Source organism: Eschrichtius robustus, chromosome 9, assembly GCF_028021215.1.
Source record: "Eschrichtius robustus isolate mEscRob2 chromosome 9, mEscRob2.pri, whole genome shotgun sequence".
NCBI classification, from domain to species: domain Eukaryota; kingdom Metazoa; phylum Chordata; class Mammalia; order Artiodactyla; family Eschrichtiidae; genus Eschrichtius; species Eschrichtius robustus.
Window position 1 is genome coordinate 31,593,137 of NC_090832.1, and position 25,596 is coordinate 31,618,732.

The 25,596-nt window shown below is 36.3% G+C and overlaps 1 protein-coding gene across 2 annotated transcripts in view; it reads right to left on the reverse strand.

Annotated features, from left to right (window-relative positions):
• The window catches only part of ENPP3 (ectonucleotide pyrophosphatase/phosphodiesterase 3), an 89,460-nt gene that overhangs the window by 14,105 nt on the left and 49,759 nt on the right, over positions 1-25,596 (reverse strand). For both annotated transcript variants that reach the window (XM_068550798.1, XM_068550797.1), the window contains 9 exons: positions 21,168-21,276; positions 19,635-19,763; positions 19,234-19,265; positions 16,402-16,529; positions 10,997-11,060; positions 8,914-9,001; positions 7,415-7,593; positions 5,655-5,706; positions 3,896-4,050 (listed from right to left, as the gene is read on the reverse strand). In XM_068550798.1, the coding sequence (XP_068406899.1) occupies positions 3,896-4,050; positions 5,655-5,706; positions 7,415-7,593; positions 8,914-9,001; positions 10,997-11,060; positions 16,402-16,529; positions 19,234-19,265; positions 19,635-19,763; positions 21,168-21,276 (936 nt within the window). The remainder of the gene's footprint in view (positions 1-3,895; positions 4,051-5,654; positions 5,707-7,414; positions 7,594-8,913; positions 9,002-10,996; positions 11,061-16,401; positions 16,530-19,233; positions 19,266-19,634; positions 19,764-21,167; positions 21,277-25,596) is intronic.

A 25,596-nucleotide genomic window follows, 5' to 3' on the forward strand; every position in this document is an offset into this window, starting at 1 on the left:
AAGGAAAGTGAAATGCCTATATTCAATAGTTAAAATTATAAAACTCTTAAGGAGGGAAGTTTATTGTAATTTTAATGAGCCTGCAGCTATGGAAGTTGTGCTCAAACAATTCAGTTGGGCAAAATGTTTACTGTTTTCTCAAAGTGGCATAGACTTTGGGTTGGGAGAAAATGACCAGGATGGCTTTAGTCAGAAAGTACTAAAAAAAGTTACACGTTTTCTGCTAACTGAAAATCTTAGATGTGTTTCTTATATATCAAACTTGAACCCCCAAATATAAGTACATCAAGACTGGGAAAGACAGGGTATGGCCTCCTTTATAAAGGTGAGATCAGGCAGTAGGCAGCTCTCTAGAAGGATGGAGGGGAGGTCTAGTCACATCATTTCTGAATCTTGGGCTCTTGAGAAAAGGCATAGTGAACTACCACCTTACCACCCCACTACTCCCCTACAGACACAGATACACGCACAGACACACACAGACACAGACACAGACACAGACACACACACACACACACATACACACACACACACAAATAGTTTCATCCTTCCATCTGTTCAGAGTTCCTTAGAGTTTTTTAAGCCAGGGGATAGAAAGTCAGGAAAACAATAAATAGAATTCAGACACTCAGATGAAATCTGAACTCTAGCTCTCAAAATTCTTCAAGGGAAGTAGATGATAAGCACAGACAGGAAAGTGAGATACTTTCATTTCTAGTCTGGCATGGAGACAAAATAGAACTTAAACAAGGGATAAAACTATTTTTATTGAAGTTATATAGACTCTCCTTATCTGTAGACTGAATGTCAAAGCTAAAACGTATTTATTTGAAGATTGGATAATTGTGATCTTGCCTTATGGTAAGGATAATAATTATGCACACGTTTAAATTATTTTTCTGGTCGTGATTTTTTTCTGTAGGGAAAAATATTTCTTATAGTTCAAAAAACAAAAAAAACCTTTTGCAATACACAATAATGTCCCTAGTTTTTAAAGACTCAGAAAACACATTTGGGTCATAATTTACAATATCAGTGCTAACAATCTTTAGAAACAAAAAAGACTTTGTAAAAATTTAGTTATGGGCAATATATACATATGTATATATAGAGAGAGAGGGAGAGATTTTTCAAAGTGTACTAGATTTTCTTCTCTGAAAAAGCCCTTCGACTTCATACTCAATTTCTGAATTAGATATGCTAAATAATTGTAATTCTTGGTATTATTTTTAATTTTCCACCTAGCAACAGAAAAAACAATTCTCATCTTCCTACTGAGGAGGGCCAGAAGCAAAATCCTTATACAGTCTGATCAACCTTAATGGTTTTGAAGCAATTGCTGTAGGACCGTGATTTCAAATCACAACTACTTCCCCCAAACTCTTCTGAGATAATAACAACAACAACAATTAGAAAACCCACCAAAACCACAGAAAAACAAAAGTTCCGTAAAACTTAAAGACACAAGCCAATTGGGTCCATGCTCCAAAAAGTGCTTATTTAAAGTCTGATTTTTCAAACACAGAGCTGATTTACAACATTTCTATGTGAATCTCAAAACATCCTTGTATGTAATTTTCTTGAACCACGACATACTAACAGAGTAATTTCTGAATTAGAAAGCAGAAAATTGCTAGAATTCCATCCTCTCACATGGACAGAGAAATACACAAGTAGTTCTGTGGGATCTGTGAAAGGACAGGAACTTTGGGTAACAAAGAAGCTAGTTTTAAAACAATAACAAAAAAAGAATTGTACTAAACTCTTAGTCTGAGCCCACTTGAAATCTCTCTGCCTTTGGTTTCCGCTAAAGCTCATATAAATTCAGGAATGCAAGACAGCAGGGGAAAGTATTAAAAACATAAACATTCCCCTTAACTCCACAGAATCCCTGGTACCTGGACTTTTCAAAATAGAGAATAGAATAATAAAACTGGCCTTGAATATACTGCCCCTCTCAAAATCAAAAACAAAATAGAAATTATGTTAAGGAATAAATAACTTCATATTATTGTTTCATAGTATGCTTCATAGCATGTTGAAGAAAATCACAGACAACTGAACACTGTGCATATTAAGAAAGTGATGTTGCCATTAACCATACATATGAACTCAGGTAACTTTGTAAATATTTGCCCACATTGGAAAACAACATTAGTGCTCTCCTACCACTGACCACAATTAAACCATTGTCAGCAGGAGAGTTGACTTTCAGAACACATAAAGCCATAATTAGTAGTGGGAAAATATGCTTATTCCAGAAATCTTGAATTGGAACAAGAAGAGTAAATAAACTAGATACAACCAATCATTTCCTTTCCATAAAAAGAGATGGAAGATCTGTACCCTTAACAAGAACAGTAATAGGTAGGGGTTTGTCATCAGAATCTTTGTATCTAAAATACTAAGATTTTCTCTACAAAAACAGCTTCCTGAATATTTATTTACCCTTCTGGTTGGAAGTACTGCTTCATCTTTAGTTCTTTAAAAATAATGGTTGGGATTAATTTATCTAACGCATTCACTCAATAACCATTTACTGGGCAGCGGTATTGTGCTGGGGAATACATTAAATAAAACCATTCAGCTCGGTGGTTTGTGACCACCTAGAGGGGTGGGATAGGGAGGGTGGGAGGGAGGGAGACGCAAGAGGGAAGAGATATGGGAACATATGCATATGTATAACTGATTCACTTTGTTATAAAGCAGAAACTAACACACCATTGTAAAGCAATTATACTCCAATAAAGATGTTAAAAAAAAAAAAAAATTCCTGCCATGAAGGAATGTTTGGGCTGATTTTTGGCAGACTTTGATTTTTGCTTTAATTTACATTTCCCTGATTGCTAATAAGTTTCAACTGTTTGGTTCATATCCTTTGCCCATTTATTAACTAAGATGCTTGCCATTCTCTTGTTTATTGGTAGAAATTTACTAGCCATTCTGGATCCTAATTAGTATACTGTATACTCATCACTTGTTTCTCATATGCAGTGCAAATATATTGTCCCACCCATAACTTCATTTCTTTTGTCACACATTAATGTTAATGTAGTAAATTAATCAATTTCCTCTATGTAATTTTTGTTTTTGTTGTTGTTCTGTGTCCTAAGAAATCCTTCCCTATCCTGAGGTCATAAAGATATACACAAAGGAAAATATGGATTTGCTGTTCACATTTAGGTCTATAAATTCACCATCAATTTAATTTTGTATGTGGTGTGAAGTAGGGATCGAATATTTCTTTTTCTTATGGTAGCCAATTGTCCCGGTGACATTAATTGAAAAGGAGTTTGCCAGATAGTGAAAGAGGTAAGAGGATTTAAACAATTGGATTCTCAACCTCAATCTGCAGAGACCTGTAACATAGGACACCTATACATGTAAGGCTAGCCTGGCTTCTTAGAGTGCTAGATCCTTTAGGGAAGGATTACCTCTTATTCACATTGTGTTTACTGTGCCTACCACGGTACACAGCAGATAGTATAGTATTTTAAAGTAATCAAATAAATAACAAAACCCTTTATAACTTAGTTACCATCACCTTTTAGGTGCACCCACCATATACTTGGGAAATACCAAATGAAATGTGTGCCTCTGTACTTCCTGTTGCTTCTCTTTGAAATCTTTTTTTCTACCTGCCATACCAATTAGTCAGTTGGCCTGTAAACACTCTGCTTTCTCCAGGCAAAACACAATGTATTCCTCTTTTGCACCCATGTAGCACCTACAAGTACTTGTAAGTAAAACCTGGGACATTGTCTTATCAATAGAAGCCACAGGCCCGTTGAGCTCCCTTTGGGATCTCTACTGCAAATCAAAATTCAACTTTTAGTATAGTAAAGAACTACAATTTCTTTCCAGCCTGCGTGAATCAATGGACACAGGAACTTACCGGTTTAGGGACTGTATATGAACTCCAAAGGGGCATCCTGCTAGTTTTGTCAAATCCACTGATATATTCCCTGTGATAAAGAAGACAGTGTTCCTTGTTCTTCTGTATAATCCTGGGCCTTCCAAATGGCAAGTTTAGTTTCTTTGTTGTTGTTACTAAAATAAAAATAACATAAAATAAAAATGTTTGTGAAAATTAGCAAATGTTTCTGTGTATAGTAACTACCCATCTCTGATGGATTATTATTTTCCAGGTACTCTGATAACTATTTTACATATTTAACCTCTTTAAAGTCTTACAACAACCCTATGAGGTAGGTGTTATTATTGCATTCTAAAAATTATAAAACTAAGGCTTAGATAAATTATTTAGCTAAACAGCTAACAGTTCACAAGACATATCTGAAGAGATAAAACCTTAAAATCAAAAGCACATACTTTATAACAAAGATGACTTACTTTAGTAATTGTCCTAGGAAAGAAATTGGAATTTTATTAAAAGTATGCCTACTGTATTTATTCATTTTTAATTGTCTGCCATTAGTCTAAATTCCACCAATTACTGATGGTTAAAAAACGTGCAGGGTATTCATGCCATGGAATAACACTCAGTAGATTATAAGAAGATTGTCAAAACAGCCGACGTATTTACTGAACTCTTACTGTGTGCCAGGCACCATTCTAAGTACACACATATGTTAACTCATTTAGTCTTCCTAACAACTCTAAAAGTAGGTATTTCCATTTTACAATGATGAAACAGGCCTAGAGAGTTCAATACAAGAATACTTGAAAGATAACAGGTTGATTGTAGTTAATAACACAGTATTGCACATTTGAAAGTCACTAAGAGAGTAAATCTTAAAAATCCTCATCACAAGAAAAAAAAAATTTTATAACTATGTATGGGGACAGATATTAACTAGACTTATTGTGGTGGTCATTTTGCAATATATACAAATACTGAATCATTATATTGTACACTTGAAACTAATATAATGTTATACGTCAATTATACTTCAGTTAAAAATTTTTTAAAGTAAAAAAATAAAAGGGATAACAGGTAATAATAATATTACTCCAGGGCAGACACTGTTCTACATTCTTTCCATGGGTTAGCTCTTTTTTTAAAATTTTTATTTCATGTCAGAGCATAGTTGATTAACAATGTTGTGTTAGTTTCAGGTGTACAGCAAAGTGATTCAGTTATACATATATTCATGTATCTATTCTTTTGCAAATTCTTTTCCCATTTAGGTTATTACAGAATACTGAGTAGCATTTCCTGTGCTATACAGTAGGTTCTTGTTGGTTATCTATTTTAAATATAGCAGTGTGTACATGTCATGGATTAACTCTTTTAATCTTTTCAATTACGTGAGGTGAGTACCATTATTACAAATGAAGAGACTGAGCCACAGAGAGGTTAAGTAATTTGGCCCAGGTTACACAGAGGGGAAACAGTAGACAGAGGACTTAAACCCAGGCAGTTTGTCTCTTCACATCTAAAAAAGTGAATAGGGAACTGTAGACAACGCACCACCATTTCAAGGAATTGTTGTGTGCTTGGGACCATCATAACTATTCCATGCTGCTACTGTTGTTATTAGATCTGGGGTATTTTTCCCTCTTGTATATTGGCAAGAAAATCTTTATGTTCAAAAGGACCTGTAAGCTTATTTTGGAGAACCTTCAAAAGGCAATATGGTATTTTGTTAGGTCTAAACATCGAAGACTTAACACGCTTTCTATTGACTTACTTTCACCTTGGGTGAGATTTAGCATTTGATTCACGCGTTCAAGGTCAGCATTCTGCAAGATAATGTGGGAGATGGGGAGAAAGTGAATCATAGTAACAACACATGTTTTAAAAGGTGATCGAGATTATTTCTGCAGTAGTCACATGAATGTCTTACTATGGAACAAAAAAGCCAGACTAACTTGAGTTTAAATTCCAGTTCTGCCACTAACTCAGAAATATAGAGACATTGCTACTCCCAGGAATACATTTTTTGTGTGGGAGTATGCAAAGATTTAATTGATAATGGGGCATATCATTCTGACCATAGCTGGAATCAACTACTAAGCTTGGATGACAACATCCCAGGGTTTCTGAAGCTTTAATATATATATATATATATATACACACACACACACACACACAAACACACGCAACTCCCTTGAGAGTCTTGCTAAAACGTACATTCTGATTCAGTGTAAGCCCAAGCTCACTGGGGCCTGTGATTCTGGATCTCCAACGAGCTTGCAATTGATGCAGATGCTGATCCTGGGACCACAATCTGAGCAGGAAGGGACCTTCCTTACAGAGAAGAACTTGGGGTTTTCAGTCACATAGACCAAGCTTCTGTGACATTGGACAATTTACTTAACTTTTCGGAGCCCTCCTTATCTCTAAAGTGGGGAAGAAAACACCCACTTTGTTAATACTTATTATTATTACTTTAAATAGTGGTTCCATTGAGGTTATCTGGAGCAGTAGGAAACCCACACCTTTACTCTGATCTTCAGGATGGATCTGATTTTTACTGGGAAGTTTAGACTTTTGCCCCTTTAAATCTTTTTTGGTTGGTAATTTACTTATGCATTTATTTCTGTGAAATGATGTTATTTTGAGGATCAGAGAATGGAAAGTCTTCCATGTCCCCTGGCTCTAAGAAACAATTCTTACCTGAGGCAGCTGGTGTTTATTTAGCTTTACAACAACCCTTGGAACTTGGCATCAAATGTACCTTGACATTAGTTTTAGCTTGATGGACTACGGATAGTGGGCTCCGATTCCATTCCGATATCCCAGCCCCACCCATGTGCTTTAATTCTCACAGCGGGGCTTGGTCCTTGCATTCTGAGCTCCTGTTCTGATTGCTTGCCTTTGGGAGACCCCTCTTAGCGCTGGAATCTCACCTGGTTGAGAGTCTCCTGGGATCTGAAATCCTGCTCCTGAACTCAGCTGGGCATCTGATCCACTAAAGAGACCTTCCCAATGCCGACTGTTTATCAGCCAGCCTCCAAGCGTCCTCTGATCAAAGGGTTCTTCACTACTACCCAAAAGGATACCTCCCACTTTAAATGCTAGGCTTCCTGCTGAGCAGCCTCCGAAGCACCTACCCTAGTGGGTGTGTCAGATGCCACATCTCAGTCCCTGCCCCCGCCAGCTATTTCTGCTCTGAAATAACCGAGTATGACCATCTGATTCTTAAGCTGTAAGAGAGATGGTTTATGAGGGAAATCAAAGAGAGCCCCAGGATTCCACTGTTTTGAACGATTAAGGACAGTTAGCTCACCATGGGTTAACAATTGCCAAATAGTGCTTTCCAGTTTACAAAACATATTCACATACTTAATCTTACAATGTTCCTCTCATTTCCAGATAAGGTTCAGAGAAACCACATATTCTCTTAGTAGATATCTGAGCTAGGACACAAACCTGGTTGTTAGCTACTCTGGTTATAGATGAGTTTGCCCCTTTACATTCTTATGGATACATGAAGTTATTACTTACATTTTGTAGCCCGGGGCATGAACATCCTAGAGTATCTGTGGGCAATGGAACAGTAAAGCCACAAACAGAAAGCTTTGACACTTCCTCTGCATGAGATGGTTCATAAAAAGGCACCTTCAGAAGATAGTTTAAACTACCATGGGTACCATTGTTTGGTGCTGGTTGAATGTGTAGAAGATCTGTTTAAAAATTAAATTCAGAGTAGTTTTAAATTAGAAGGCAACAACATCTATGCAGAAGATGGGAGAAAACAAACACTTAGTGTTCACTTCCTTTAATAAATTCTGCTGCATACACCATTCAGTTTAGCAGCTTCCCCCTCCCCTCCCAATTTCCATACCTAGTCTTTCTAGAAAATAGGAACAGTTGCTGTAAATGAGCCACAGGAATGTTTATGAACTGTTTCTGTTCCTCCAGAGAAAAGCATCTTTGCTTAAATGATCACTTTGTGCCTTAAGCATGTCATGGTTTTCTAGCATAAAAAAGCTATACTTTTAGTAAAAACAAGTTTAAAGAACTTAAATAATTTACAATCTTACTTGTAGTATATTTATTTAATTATAGGAAAATAAGTACAGATACTTTTAAAGTATTAAACTAGTGAATTTTGCTTAAAATTTAGAGAACTTGTTATAGTTTTTCCTATAAAAACAGAACATACAAATATTGCACAAACATAGCCTTGTAAGTGGCTCCTGCTGAGGACTACCAAAGAGATCTCTCCTAGAACTGCAATCCTAACTAGTTCTTTTTAAACTTTTCCTGGAAAGGGCCAGTAGCCCTGACCACAAACTCAGCCTTGGGAACAAAGAATTTAAGTTAATGCTACAACACATTATTTTTAAGTGGATACTCTTTGGTCTCTAAGTTACATTCAATTACTACAGGCCAGTGGCAAGATTAAGAGTGACAACCGTGAGCTACTTATGTTCCCAGATTCCTATAGCTAAAGGTGAAATTGCAACTCAATTCATTGCCTTGCCTAGCTAAATGATGTGTGGTCTGAGGTGAGCACATAGGCAGGAAGGTAGGTTAGATTCCCCAAAACTCTAATTCTTTATGGTTTTTTAACATTGAGTGTAATGTGTCGATCCAAATAGGACTTTTTTACCATCCTTTTATTCCAGAAGCTTTCTCTCTGTAATTACAAGAAAATACTTCTGTTTTTTGCTGTGTTATCCCTGCTCTGAAAAGTTGGAAGTGTAATTTTATTTATCTAAGTTCTATTAAATTAAATTTTCATGTAGTAACTAACTAACAGAAAAGTTGGTCTCCCAGGGTCCAATGTTTATCATTACTAAAACAAAACAAAACGAAAAGAACTCACATTTACCGCTAAATAATTCTGAATAGTAAATAATTCTACCTCATCTTTTCTACTTGCCATCTCCTTAGGACAGAGCATCTACTTCTGGGATTCAATTTATCACCAGCTTCAAAATTCATATTTTTAAAACTCAATTCACATATGATTGTTGAAGTTATATAGGTATACTTACCGCACATTAGGTTATAGACTTCAATATTGTCAAATGGTTCAACTTCAGTCTGCTGTTTAAAACTGGGTCCATGTGCCAGAAAGATAGCCTAGGCGGTAATAGTACACCTATTACTAGATGCCATGTAATCTCAAAAACAGATGTTGCAAGAGACACAATTTTCTTTTTCTAACAGCTCTTCTATTTGTATCTTAAGCCTCTTTAAGAATTCCTTTCCAGATTTTTTTTTTTAACAGTATGATTTTTTTTTATTATTGAAGTACATTTGCTGTACAATATTATAAGTTACAGGTGTACAATATAGTGATTCACGATTTTTAAATACTCCATTTATAGTTATCGTAAAATATTGGTTGCTTTCCAGATTCGAAAATGATTTTTGCAACATTTCCACCTGAGATGTTGTACCAAGTCCAATCAAATATAATCCATACTGTGTTTACTTCTAAATCCACCTGCTTCCATAGCACCTCCTATGTCAACAGACTAGGAGAATACACGCAACAGTGGACAACCGATGCCAGCACAATTCTACAACATCTGGACAACAGAAATTAGAAATTCATCATACAACATCATATATTCTTTTTATACTCCTTTCTTATCATTGTTCACATATGTTACTACTACATGACAAAAAATGTTGACATTTCTAAGCATTAAATATTTTTGTACACCTTATACTTGCCCACTGATTTCTCAAAGACATCTCCCATTTACTTTTGGGATGAAGAGACCTAAATATTTTTATTTATGTTTAAATAATTAAAGGTAACTTAATTATATTATTTATAACAGATCTAATTTGTTTTAGATTCTAAATATCTAGAAGAACAGTATCAAACACGGATAGGCAAAATTCTTTTCGGGCAACAGGAATATAAATATACACATATATATTTTCCCAAGATAATCAGCAAAGAATTGGAGGCATAGGTTTTTCTTGTAGTAATCAACTCAATTATCAAATAGTACCCTAATTAATAGAGAAGGATGCTGTCTCCAGAAACTTCTCAAGTATTTACAAAGAGATATAATTCATCATGACAACGTTAAGACGTAGTATATTCATAGAGAGCCTAACACATTTTTCTTTCTTTGGAAAGGGGCATGTGTGTGTGTGTGTGTGTGTGTGTGTGTGTGTGTGTGTGACAAACGGAACTAGGTAAGACAATCAGGTTGCAAAATCATGAAGCTTTACCTAGGGGGGAATATTGGCTACACTTTACTCATGGGCTCCTTCAAATAGTTTCCTCCCTGGGCTCCAAGGACAGCACACTCTCCTGGTTTTCTTCTTCCCTCACTGGCTCTACTCCCAGGTCTCTTTGCTAGTAACTCTTTGTCTCCCAATCTCTTCAAAGAAAAGTGCTTAAGGCTCAGTACTTGCTTTTCTTCTCCACCTACGCTCAGTCCCTGAGAATATTATCTAGTCACATATCTTCGAAATAATTTATATGCCCAAAACTCAATTTTTTTTATCCCTTTAGGTAGACTCTCTAATTGCCTATATGTAACATCTCCACTTGCATGTCTAATAAATATCTCGAATTTAACATATCCAACTAACTCTCCCTCTTTCCTCTCCAATCAGCTGCAGCCATGGTCTAATATCCTAACAGCCTAACGAAAGTTCTCTCACCTCCAACATATCAGACACGTTCCCACCTTAGGCCCTTGACACTGGCTGTTTCTTCTGCCTTGGACACCTGTCCCCTGGATACTTGAAAGGTTAATTCTTGCACCTTCTTCAAGTCTCTGCTCAGCCGTCATCTCAATGAATCTTACCATCTCCATCTTATTTAAAGTTGCACTCTGCCCCCATGTCACCCCCAAACACCCCCAATTTCCACCTACTCTGCTTTACTTTTTCTTTATTTCCCGTAGCACTTATCTCCTAACATACCTACCATACATTGCTTTGTTATGCCAATTGTCTATGTCCACCTGTTAGAATAAAAACTTCATGAGGGCAGGGGTCTTTATCTGTGTTGTTCACAAAGGTATTCAAGAGTCCTGAACATTGCTCGTCACAAAGCAGGTGCTCAATAAATATTTGTTTTTAAAAAAAAAAGCAGTAAGTTACCTCCATGCTCTTAAACTCATTGTTATAACCATGGTTGCCTCCTCCACAGGAAAATGCTTTAGTCCTATAAAGAAATAATATTATTACACTCTGATCAATCTATTGATATGAGACCTTATTGCAAACTGAGCTTTAATGGATTTTGATGTAGCCTCTCCTTTTATATAAGTAAAATTTTCTGTCAACAACAGCATAAATATATTTATTTTCATGCTCAAATTCAGAGCCACAGAGGAACAAAGAGAGTGGTAGGAGAGAAGGAAGGAGAATTCCAGCATCTATAAATAGAATTCAAAAGTATTTGACTTTTAAACATTAAGAGAAGGATATACAAAGGCATGGATTTTTTAAAAAATTTGTCTTTGGGCTTACTGTACCTTTACACATCCATGTCTGTGTGATTAAGAGTAGTTTGATTAATATATTATGTTAAGCATTTCAGTGCTTTAAAAATAAATCTTTGGAACTGGGAAAAAATATCAATTCCTATTTTATGTCAGAGATGTCTAGGGAAATAATATGAAAATATGAATAGAGAATACTCAGGGCAAGTTAATTATAATACTTGGAAAGGAAAAGCCAGTATATTCTGTAAAGTCAGAGTTTATTTTTAACTTTTGGGATGTTCTTCCAGAGGTTGTTGTTCTATTACTTGAAAGACTTTTCAAATTTAATTCATTTGTATTTTGCCTACGTTTCCACATTTTAGTCTTTGAATTGAGCAGCATTAGCAATTTTATATGTAGTTAGTTTTTATACTTGAAAACAAAATAGTGATAAAGGAACCTAGATTTTTTTAAAGCAATAATGTTATACTGGTTCAAATTAGGTCCCTAAAGGGAAAAAGACTAATATTTCCAAGTGTTGGCCTTAAAAATTTTCTCTCATTTGTTTCCCCAATCCCCAGCTCCCAACCCCTGGGCAAATACACACACACACACACACACACACACACACACACACGCACAGTTTTTGTTTTTTACATTGTAACGTTAATTGAGAGCAGGACTTTAGTGTCTTAAAAAATCAACTTTAAAAAAATTCATAACTGATTCTCACTCAGCTTAAATAAAAAAATAAAAATAAATCACAAAATAAAAAATAAATCACAAAATTCACCAGGCCACACTCAAGTCTACCCAATAGAGGGAAGAAAGGAGAAACTAAGTACCACCTAGAATGGGGAAAGCAAGAGTAGTCCTTTTGATAGGGGGTTTAAGTTCAGTTACTCTAAGGTGTCAGTTCATGTCATCTTAGTTAATGCCAATAAAATTGTTGGTATGAGGTAAAACTTGTTCTAAGAAATATTTTTATACTTATTCCATAGATATTTGGTTCCCCAAGATTACTGGAGCTATTTGATTTCGGATAGTTAAGTTTTAAATTCTGTGTGGGGAACTAGAGTATTCATTAATGAAAGAAAGGAAAGGTCTTTTAAACTAAGCCATTGGTAAAATTCCTAAAATTGATCCTTTATTTATCTCTCTGTTTTCAGATAAATCTAGTTTTTGTTGGTTTGTTTTTATATTTCCAATCCCTAACCCATCTTCATTAGAAAACTTTAGTATTACAAAACCATATTTGGAAGCAAAAGATAAAAATATTGTTAGAAAAACCTCTATTTTTTATTGCTTTCCAAGTGAAAACTTTAGAAGTCTGCTTTTCTAATTGCTCACATTCAAGCTTTCCAACCATTAATTTGGCTCTGGAAATTACATATGGAAAAATGGAAGCTGGCACTTGGAAAAGATGAGTTGATTTTATCTTTCATAACTTAGCTCAACTTCCAAGTACTATCTAAAATCTTTTGGAACAAATCTTTTTTATCTTCTCCATGTCTAATTAATAAAGTCAAAATTAAGGCCCCGTTTCTCTGTCACAGCTGGGACATGACACACATGGGCAATAAGCAAGACTTCTCTCCTGATACCCAGTTAGTTGCCAACTCCTATCTTTCTCTGTCGTACCTGTCACATTTCCCTCACTTTCCTCTACTGCCACCATTCTAAGCTAGATCTGACCTGAATTGGTTATCCTGGCTCTGAACTCCAAAATCTTCCCACATAACTCGTACACATACACACACCCCTAATTGTATTTAACCCTATATGTCCCTGCCGGAAATGGAAACATATGTTTTAATGAGTACAAATGGAAGACAGAATATAATGAACTGGTACTATCCTGGAAAATCTGAGGCATAAGTTCACCATACTTTCCCAATAGTGTGCTGACTAGTTTTACCAACCCCTACAGCTCCACAGCTCCCTTGGGGCTGTCATCACGCTGAAGACTGGGTTACAACACATCTTTCTAACTGGCCTCCCTGCCACTTGCTTGACCATCCTCCTCCATATGGCAGCTGGAGTGAGCTCTCAGAAATGCAAATCCCAATATATTCACCTCCAGCCACCTTGTATCTCCCAGTGGTCTCCTACTCTTTTCACAAAGTCACACTCCTTAGTCCTGACAGATAAGGTCCTTCATGCAGGAGGACCTGAATGAAGGCAGCTTCATTCACTAGGTGCTCTAGCAAAACCGAACTACTTGCAATTCATGGAATCTAGTCCCTCCGCCTGGAAACCTGACCCTCTGTTTCTACCTTTCCTGGCCCCAGAGCTGCTACTGACTTAAAAAAAAAAAAAAAAAAGGGACTTCCCTGGTAGCGCAGTGGTTAAGTATCCGCCTACCAATGCAGGAGACACGGGTTCGAGCCCTGGTCTGGGAAGATCCCACATGCCGCGGAGCAACTAAACCTGTGCGCCACAACTACTGAGCCTGTGCTCTAGAGCCCGCGAGCCACAACTACTGAAGCCCGTGTGCCTAGAGCCCGTGCTCCGCAACAAGAGAAGCCACTGCAATGAGAAGCCTGCGCATCGCAATGAAGAGTAGCCCCCGCTCGCCACAACTAGAGAAAACCAGAGTGCAGCAACGAAGACCCAATGCAACCAAAAATAAATATAAAAAAATAATTAAAAAAAAAAAAGGTGCTCCACTGCTCTGAGCAGAGCATTCAGAGAAAGAAGCACCTCTGAGAAGACACAGCCTGGCAGTGCTCAAGGCATGGCAAGCAGAGGGGTGCCTTCCAGTAAGGAAAAGGGGTCCTTCTCCTCTGCAGACACGGCCTGTCCAGGCTTGGTGAGCGGAACAAGGGTTAGATTCCCGCTCCCACTCGTCTCCTTGGTTGAGTGCCTCTGTACAATGCACAGACTAGACAACTGCACAGGGAGACCCACTTATGTGACAGCATTTAGCCTAACCCATCCTGAGCCTTCAAAACCCAGAGCAGGAATCACACCTACGAGGAAGCGTTCTCTGACATTCTCTGGCATCCGCACCTGGGGTGTGAAATCACTCTTTTTGTTTCCTTGTGCCTTGTACTTGATCCCAGTGCAACAGTTGTTACACCTGATTATAACTGTTGCCATCCTCCCTCCCTGGGTGAAGATCCTTCGGGTGGGGACTGTGTCTATCTCCATTTCTCAGAAACGTGCCTGGACAAACCGATGATTTGTCAGTTTCCAATCATAACATAAAAAGCTATTATTCATGTTATCTAAAAGGGAACTTTAACATTACTTCAACTAGTTTCAAATAATTGGGTTTCCCCAAATTAGTAAAATCTAACACATTTTATAAAGGGCAAAATAAGGAGGAGAAGGAGGAAAGTAGATTACACTAAATGATGAAATTTGCTATAATTTTGAAAAGGGAATCTAGTTATCAAATATTGAACATTATAACTAAAGATGACATATTTTAACTTAGAAAATAGGTAGCCTGAGACTCATGTGTTAAGGGCTGGAGATAGAATACACCCAGGACTTAATCAGATGAGACTTCCTGTTGCTCTGATTGGGGCTGTAGTCAGCATTTCCTCTGATGTAAGTTAGTTTACGTTGTATATGAATAGCAAGAGATTAGTAAAACCAGGTTCGTCTTGTGTTACAGATGAGACAAATGAAGACCTGAGATATTTATCTGTGCAAGTTCTCACAACAAACTAGGTGCGGAGCCGGGGCTTGAACTCTGGGGCTGCTGCTCTATTTACATCTGACTGCTAGCTAGTAAATGTACAAAGCTCACAATTTGAGACTGAGTATTAATGTGTGAAACCCAGAGGTATCCTGGTGGCTGGGCTCTCCTTCTATAACCCATAGTCCATGTTGTTGAACTGATGGGCACCTTCTCATTTTGTACCATTGGTCTCCTAACTCCTTTGATCTCATACCCTTAACAGTAAATATTTGGAGAACTCACTCACATTTGTATATGACATACACACACTACTAAAAATCTTATATATTTAACGTTAGTAAAGCTTAATTTATCTCACGTAATTTAATCTTTTAGAGAATGCTGTCCTGACCTACAGGACAGCCTACTGAGCCAAAGGGCTCTGAAACTCCAATTCCAAGAAGAAAGGCTAGTGTCATCTAGTGGCCACGTGTTAAACTGCACGCTCCCTGGCCTAGCGATGCACTGCTTGGCTTTCCTGTTATCTCAGAGAATAGACTCTACCAAATCTCCATTTCCTCATCCTGCACACATTTATTATGTTAGAGCCCAACTTCCTCTCTTCCTTTGTCTCCTCTTCCTTTATTAAACATATCTTCTATTTATATCCACTTATGCATATGGAAAAAATACTGGAATAAAATACAAAAATAGGGAATGCGAGTTAAACTACCAGATAATGTGTATTTATTTGTTTACTGGCTTATTATCAGGCTTTTCCATTTGACAAGGAGGGCAGGAATAATTTCTGTATCCCAAATGCCTTGAACAGGGTTTGGTACACACATAGCAAGCACCAATAACATTTTGTTGAGTCAATTAATTAATTGGTTATTTGGGGATAGAGTGATTCAGAATGCTTTATATTTTCTCAAAATGGCCTAATATTTTGCAAATGCTCAATGATCAATATGAATTACAATTATAACTAGAAAAAAAGAAATGTTACAACTAATTGGTTAGCTTGGCCTTACAGCCATAAGCATGCTCTTTCAGAAAAACCAAAGGTGACAAAGATCTTAAAGAGCTATCTAATCAATTACTCATTACCAGCCTGTGAGACAACCGAGGCCATCTTTATATCCTGTCTGCCACCTAAAGGAGACCACAGTGGTCTCAGTGGTTAAGAATGTGCCGGTACTGATAATCTCTGCGACAGTCAGCTTTCTTCCTCATTCTCATCTACATTGTAAAGATTAGTAGGCTAAGATGGGCAACCTCGTAACAGTCATTTCAAATACAGAAATGCTAGATAGCATATAAAAGGTCAAGAAATTGTCATACTCAGGAAAATTCATGTGATCATAATAGCAGGGTAAGGTCAAGGAAATTTATAATGAAAGATGGCTGTTAAAAGTATTATGAGATAAATTAATAGGCACACAGACCTCACAGCCAGCCACTGTCGATCCACCAAAAGATGAGCTTTGTCAATTCTGACATTTTTGGCATAGTGTAGGCGTTTTGGCAAATCAGGAGTCAAATAGGGTGTGAAATGCTGATCAGGTTTTCGGCACTGAAAAAGAGGTAAATTATTTCCTCATGACACCTATAAGATATGCAAACTAATTCAACAATTTCATCTCCTAAGATGATTTGTTAAACACTTTTTAAAAGTAAGAGGATTAAAAAAAAAAAAAAAAAGTAAGAGGATTTAAGCCTGACTAATAAAATAGGAACATTAAACTTATTATGTGTAGTCACATTCTCTAGTTATATTGTTTTTAATTGTTGCAACAATATTTAAGTTGCAATTTAACATATGATGTAAATTATATTGTTTGCTGTCTGAAGTTTTATTCCTGTGTATATATGTTAAACCACCATAAATCTCCCCTCCTTTTTAGACAGAGAATAAATATAAGTTTGGATTTAGAGTGGCAATTACAAATTTGGAGTCTAAATTATACATGAAAAGTCTTATATAGACATTAATAAATATGAGTAAAAAAATTTTTAAATTAGTTAAATTGCACCAAAAATCCCTTCACAATTGACTCAATTTACCCTTTAAATAACCTACATTTGCTTCATTTTCAAATCAAGTCAATAGTTTTTGAAATCTAGTCCAGTTCTCCCACTTGTGAAAAATTCATGGGTTTCTTCGCAAACTGGAATGAAATTTTATTTCTTAATAATTACTGCTGTTAACTAGATGGCGTATTTAAAAACTTGGTAAAGATGGAAATCATACTGGTATCTATACATGTAAAAAAAGTGATAAAATGAGAAATAGAACTACAAAGAAACTTTTTCTCCCTCGACGTTTTTGAGAAAAAACAGAAAAAAAAAATACAGGTAAGGATAAGGGGAAATGAATTGTTTTCTACTTGCTCATTTTCTTATTTATTTTAAGCCTCAATAATCTCATAAATATTTCAAGTCTGTGTCACTATTATCTCATGTTCAATTTACATAAGAAAAAGAGACACTACAAAATTGATTTTAAAAATCTAAAAGAAATATAGAAAGTAGGAGAGTGAAGAGAGTTATAGAATGAAAAAGGAAAGAGAAAGTTATTTATTACACAGATATTTCTGCCAGATATTTTTTTTTCCTGCCTACTTTGCTATCTTTTCCAGTCTTCTTATTTTTCTACTTTTTCATTTATCATTACTTCTTTCTTAAGCCGCTATTTTTGTAACTTCCAGGCAAGCACATTGTGGCAGCTGCTGCGGATGCAGCTTCCTCAAAGATCCAAGGGACTAGAATGTGCCCTTAAGGACCACCGATCATTTGATGAGGCACACTTTGCTGGCTGGATGTACAGCCCGAGTAAATCCAGAGAAAACTGGGGGTACACTGCCAACCTCTGAAGAAGTACGGGGTCATTCTTTGCATCTGAGAATTTGAGATGAAGACACTAGAGTTGAGATAAAATTTTGGTCCTTTTATCTAAGAACAAAGTTGACGCTGCTGTCTGTCATGCAGCCAGAATGTGCGGGACTTGCCACTTCATGTTTGGTTATGTTTGTCCAATATAAGCTCAATATAGGCCCACAAATCAGCATTCCTGGAAATATTGTACTACCACTCGGAACTTTTCCCTGGGAATAATGGCCTACTTCATAAAATGATAGTCCATTTCCTCAGGGCTCTGCAGCTCCAGGCCTGGTCCTATCTGTGATGCCATGTAATGGATTTCCAAAGCCTGCGGGATCCAATCCCTTTGCGCCACTAGGATTATTAGACATTTGCCATCATTTCACCAATAGGACTACAGCTATATGAATCATGAGGTGATGGAAAAAAGGGAAAACGATATGTGGATTTAGAGAGTCCATTTGCTGGAAATTCTCCACTACCCTTCCAGTCAGCATGGGCACATTCCAGGTACACCCTTCACCAGGAGGGAGTGAGATGGTCCGTCATGCTTACTCAAGATCAGAATATTAGGTGTAAGAGACAAAAGGAGTGACTAACACTAAAGAATTTCTGCTCAAGCGCTCATTCCTACTTCAGACTTGCAGTGGGTCCCCGGTTATAGTAACCACTCTTTCCCCAGCATTTCCTTATTCACATTTTCAGTGTTCAATCATTCACATTTTATTCTCACAGTTTTTACTACGTTTGCATATCGCCTATACATAAATAAATCTAGCCCCATCCCCAGCCACGGTAAACTCATGAATCCATATAACAGATGTATATTTGCAAATATATTTTAAACATAGAACCATTAAAACCACCATACAAGAATATTTCAGGTCTCTCCAGGTGTAGTGAACTTCACCTTGAAAAAGCCCGACTGCTTTAATCTATCTGGAGTTTGTCCTGCTTATTTACTTACAACCTGAGATGCAAGAACCAATCAAAAGCAGTTACAATTATACTTAAGGGAGTTGATTTTTCTGACCTGTACAAAAAGATCTATAATATCTGTGCTTCACTATTTTCCAATATTAAATCATACAAAAAAATATGAAAAATGATGCCACCTGAAGCTCACTAGCCCAGCTCCTTTGAATGAAACCTCAGCCCATTCAGTTCAGGAGTCAGTGCCTCTGATACCCAAACAAATTTCCAATAGTGGTGTCAACTCCAAAATAAAAACAGATAAGGTAAAACCAACTGACAGGAATTTTTAAAAAAGTTGATGGAGGTTTAAGAAATAAATTACAAATGGCTTGGACTCAAAAATATAGAATACAGCTTTCTTGAAACTTAGATTAAAGACATCCATTAATTTAAACATATGTATTAGAAGACTGTATACTTACACTGAGGTTCCTAACAATTTCTTCAGAATTAACTGTTTCAAAAGAAAAAGAAGTAAATCACATTACAACTGCAAAGAAATATAAACAATTCAGGTGAATTTGACACAGACGCTTATTAATGACTATGATCTGGTAAAATTAAATTAAAAAGTACTTTAAGCAAAGAATTATTTTAGCATTTAAGAATGGAGTATATTTTAACTTAACAATATTAGATATTACCATAGACTTTAACGACAGACTGTAATTAAACATGGGATTTTCTCATTTGCTTCTGTGTGGTCTTCCCAAGAGGTCAGAAGAGGGGGCCTGGTAATCCCTGCATCCTCAGAATCAGGAGGCTATGGTTATTCGTTTTCAGTATTACCTTTATTTTTTTATGTGGTCATCTTCATACTTACAGGTAAAAAAATCATGAGGTACATTATGACTCCTGATGCGGGGGGCAGGTCCTTCATACATGTAGAAGTTTACTTGGGAAAAATAATTAGTCATATATTCCACTTTGTCACAATAAGTCTGATCCATTCCTGAATTTAAAAAAAATTATTCACTGAATGTATAAGATGGTAACAATTGGTTGTCTTTGATCAGGTCAAACAGGAGATATTTTATGTTACAGATCTCAAACCAAGTTTGACTGAGAACCTTTACAATTTACCCAATTACTTTATTCTAATTAGCAGGCCTTGAAAATCCTGGCAGTGGAAGAGAAGGATCATGTTTATAAGAGAAGAACAGATAGGAATTATAAACAGATCATCTGTTCAATGCAGATCTATTAAAGTAATTTCAAAGAAGAAAGTTCTCTGTAGGAAGCTAAATAAATCTTTATAACATCTGATTTTACATAAAGCAACATGATATATTTTTAAATCAAAAAATAACATGCATTTTTATAAAACAATACATTAAGCAAGAGAACAAAGCCTAGAGAACTTTTACTTTTCATAAGTGTATTATTTAAATTTATATAAGAAGCATATGCTTTAAAAAAGAATTGGTAGTTAAACCTTTTTTATTTGAAGATTCTTCAGACTCCATCCAAATTTTTATTTTTATTATTTTTACTATTCATTTTATTATTTTTATATTTTATAATTTTTTTAACAAAATATGCATTAAAATATTTTCTTTAATTTTAAAACAATAGGTCAAAGTATTAGGGAACCATTTTAGAAACTTTTAAAATAAATTACTGTGTCTCACATTATCTTGATGTAAGATATAAACAAAATTCTGCAGATGTGTTCCTTTTCCTCTTCTCACCCCATCTAGACTACCCTGTCTAGAAAAGGTCCACTTCTGCTTTATGTACTTCCTACCACACCACATCGAGCAAAATACTTGGCATTGAGTTGGCACTTTAAAAATATTTGTTGAATGAATGAGTACTTTAAAAGTGAGGTTGCAGAGGGCATGACATCTGTCTCACTTCTTTTAATATTCAGGTTGACTGAAATGGAGAGCTACCCTCAAGCAGAGAAATGTGGAGTGACAGGGACTTTATAGAAGTCTATTCACATGACTCAAAAGAAATACACAGAACATGGTAAAACTAGCCAATTCAGTAAACAGCAGCCAATCTATATGAATGAATCATTCACTGAAAAGAAGACATTTTTTATGATAAGAGCCCAGCCACATCCTTGTTAAGTACTACTAACTCCAAATATATAGAAAATTAAGTGTATGGATAGATTTTTCAGAATGAATGTTAGAATAATTAAACTAAAAGTATAAATTTTAGTCCTCTATTCATCACAGCCTACTACAAAGCTCATTCTTTGCTCATTCAAGAGCTTCTAGGTCTAGAAATAGACTTTAAAAATCTCTATTTTTTTTGTATGCTCCCCGAAGTGATAAGATTTAATCAATGATAAAATACAATTTTAAAAAAAGCACGATAAAATATGATTTAAAAAAAAGCATACCATGGTCAGCCAAAAGGATTATATTGACACAATTGACTAAGTTTCTCTGCTTTAGGCCTTCCATCAACAATCCAAAAGTGTAATCTACTAACTGTAAGGCTTGAATTACCTAAGGAAAAAAAAATTGGAGTTAAGATTATCTTCATGAATTAAGGCTTAATTAACCAAACCATTACCTAATCGAGTAAAAATTAAATAATTTCCTTCTCTGAAATTGTTGGGTTTTGAAATAGGATATCAGAGCCCAGCACCCATACTACATTTACCAAATACCAATTCCCTATATTTCTATAGCCAAAAAAAAAAAAAAAAAAAATTAAACCATATTCCCTACAAAGGAAAATAGGCTACTGGCCAATAAATACCTGAGAAAAAGTGTTCAACTTCAACATTATTCAAACATTATTTAACTGCAAAGGTTTTCATGATAATTTCCAATGCTGGGGAGAAGAGTCCATAGACACTTCTATAGGAACCTAAATGGTTACACATGTTCCAGAGAACAATGTGACAATGTGTAGCCAGAGAGTTTAAAAGGGGCATACCCTGTAACCTAATAATTCTGTTTCTGGGCATTTGTCCTAAGTAAACAGAGTACAGATGGAGATTTACATACAAGGATATTCATCACATTATTTATTTACAATTTAAATACAAGAAAAAAATTATACCATATCCTTAAGTAGGCATACTCAATAACCATTAAAAAATATTTAAGCAACCTAAATGTCCATCAACAGAGGAATGGATAAAGAAGATGTGCTACATATATACAATGGAATATTACTCAGCCATAAAAAGGAACGACAATGGGTCATTTGTAGAGACGTGGGTGGACCTAGAGAGTGTCATATAGAGTGAAGTAAGTCAGAAAGAGAAAAACAAATATTGTATATTAACGCATATATGTGGAATCTAGAAAAATGGTACAGATGACCTTATTTGCAAAGCAGAAATAGAGACACAGATGTAGAGAACTAATGTATGGACACCAAGGGGGAAAGGGAGTGGGGATGGGAGGAATTGGGAGATTGGGATTGACATATATACACTATTGATACTATGTATAAAATAGATAACTAATGAGAACATACTGTATAGCACAGGGAACTCTACTTAATACACTGTGGTGACCTAAATTGGAAGGAAATCCAAAAAAGAGGTGATATATGTATATGTATAACTGATTCATTTTGCTGTACAGTAGAAACTAACACAACATTGTAAAGTAACTATACTCCAATAAAAAATAATTTTAAAAATATTTTTAAAGAACAATGGCATAGGAAGATGATCACAATACAATGCTAAAGTTAAAAAATTAAAGCCAAACTGTATACACACCCATACATATTGCATAATCCAATTTTGTTTTTAAATACATTCAGCATTTCATAGTAAAGTCACATATATGGAAAACCAAAAGAAAATATATCAAGGTACGGTTAACAGTGATTGTCTCTGAATAATGAGTTGGAGTTCATTTTTATTTTATTGTTTATATTCTTTTGTATTTTTAGATTTTTCTACACTTTATCGATATAGTATATTTAACTGACTTAAGGTTTAAGTGAATAATTTTAAACTAACATAACCTCATTTTTTTTCAGTGAATAAGAAAATGTAATAGCACTTTCCCCACGGGATTGGGGAAAATGTTTAATCTTCTTAGTACTATTATAACAATGATTGCCTTTTTTTTTTCTTTTTTGAGAAAGGATTTTACAATTTTACAATTTTATTTTATTGGCTTTGAGAAAGCCAATTACTGTTAAGAGTGTTAGTGCATTACCTCATGAACTCTCTCAGCAAACATTCATGGAAGGTGCTACTGGAATTTCCAGTTACAGAGACCAGGAAACTTGAGGTTTAAAGCAGTTAAGTGACATGTTGGTGATCCCACAGTTACTAAGGGACAGGGCAGGACTTTAACTCCAATCATCTCTATATACTGCTAAGTCTATCATCAACTCCATGACACTTTCCTGACCCTCATTCTCAGGGTGACCACGCACTCTGGTTTGCCAGTGAGAGTCATGGTTTCCACCTGTCATCACAGCCTAATTATGTTCCCTTTCACATAGGCCACCTACTCACTCCTCCCGGCTGCACTCAGAGCCCTTCCTCCTCTGTCCTCCCCTGGCATCCTGGCATCCCGCTACCTTTGGACTCTCCACAGTTTAGAAATCATCTGTGCCTCTGCCTTTCTCCCCAGGAGCGTGGGAGCTCCTGCAGGGAAAGGACTGTGCCACCAAACTCATCACCTGCTTCCTAAGCACAGAGCTGTTCACAAAGTACACACTCCATAGATGGCACGTTGCACTGAACGTGAAGTGAGTAGATGCCAGCCTCCTATTCTAGCCCAGACAAAGCTAAGAAACAAGAAATGCCTATAACAGGCAATGAGTAAGATAATTAACAGGGATAGAAAGCTCTGAGGCAAACTAAGTTTGGGTAGAAAACCCAACTTCTTTCACATGCAATCATGATCACTCACTTTCACAGGGGACACTGTGGAAACAGTAAAATCAATCCTGATATAATTAATTAACTGGAAAGACCCTCAATGAACAATTTTTCTCTGGATCTGGAAATCCCCTTGGGTAAAATGGCATTCAAGGCTGCTCTATGCAGCAGAGACATAACCTGTTTTTCAAAAGGTACAACATTCCTCCTGTCTTGTTCCAGCTCCTTCCACATGCTTCCCCCAAAACAGAGTCCTTCGGTGCTCAGAAATTTTCCCATCATGTTCATGAGCATTAGCAACATGTCAGTCAATCTGTTCTTAATTTCAATTTTCTTTTCAGAATTAAATTTTTCTTCCCAACTTTTCATTCCATCTAAGATTAATAATTTGTTTTTTAATAATGAATAATTACTGGATCTTATTAAAGTATTAGACCATTATTTAAAGTTACTGGAACCAAACCAGGACACTCTGTGCCTAATTCAACATCAATCCTAGAGACTCATCGGAGCAAATTTGTTATTAAGAAGTTCTGATTTTATTATACTTCAAATGCCTCTCCCACCTCCTCCTACCTCTCCAAATCCTGTCACCCTCTACACCCCCATTTCATAAAGCCTTCTCCAGCTATGCCAGGTCACAATAATCTTCCCATCTAAACACTATTTAAGCTATGAAATTTTTTTAAGGTTTCTTTGAGAAAGAATCCTTTTGTGCATTAACTCGTTATTTCCTTTATCTGCCCTTTCAACCTGGTTTCTGGTACAGCAGCTTCATCTTCTTCACCTCTAAGAATGCCTGGCACGACATCAGGCCCACAAGAAACTGTTAAAAGTAGGTCTTAGGGACTTCCCTGGCGGTCCAGTGGTTAAGACTCCACGCTCCCAATGCAGGGGACACCGGTTCGATCCTTTGTTGGGGACCTAAGATCCCGCATGCTGCGCGCCAAATAAAATAAAAAATTTTTTAAAAAGTAAGCCTCAAAGGGATAGCAGGGCAAGAGCAAGGGTACTGATAACTGAAAAACCTAGAACTAGTTAATAAGCTTTCAATATAGTAAATCATCTTTTTACTTTCAAATTATGTCATAGTAACTCTGAATCAAAGTATGTGATTAAAAGTAACAATAGCAATAACAAAGCCATAAAGCTTTCCAGTTTCTGCATCTGTTTGGCCTCTTCTTAAGTTTTAAATGAGGCTTTGTCTTAATCCTTCTATTTTTACTGTTCACTCTTTCTTTCCTTAGGACATCTCCGCTTCCATGCACCATCTGTATGCTGCCAAACTGCCTGATCTCCATCTCCTTTGAGCTTTAAATCCATATTTAGTTGCCTTCTGGACATCTCCATTTGGATGTCACAGGCACCCCAGTCACAACATGATCTTCACCTCCAAGAAGATGCCCTTCAGTGGTCTTATTGGAGGAACCTGCCTGCTTATGCTAGAAACCTGAAAATCACCATTGATCTCCCACCCCATCACCTATCTCACACCAAGTCATATCAAGTCCATCTCTTAAATGAATCTTAAATATACCTTCTTCCATCCATGATGGTTGCCACTACCACAGTCCAAGTCACTATTATCTCTTTCCTGAAACATTGTAAAAGCTAACTCATGTCTCCCCACTTTCCCTTGCTCCCTCTAACCCATTCCTCTTACATGATAAAAGTGATTTTTAAATTCACATAGATCTGATCATGTCCTTCCCTGATTAAAATGCCTCAGTGCTTCCCATTGCACATTTTATGGCCTAGAAGAACTCGCGTGGTTTGGTGCTTGCCTCCTTCTGTAAGCTTCCTCTTAGCCCTCTCCCCTGGTCCACAGTGCTCCTGACATTAGTGAGAGATAATCCTCATATAGCAATTCAGACAGTACCTGGCACAGAGCAGCACACAATAAGAGTTAGCTGCTATTCTTATTTTTACCATTATCATATTATCTATTTGTCTAGCTACCTGT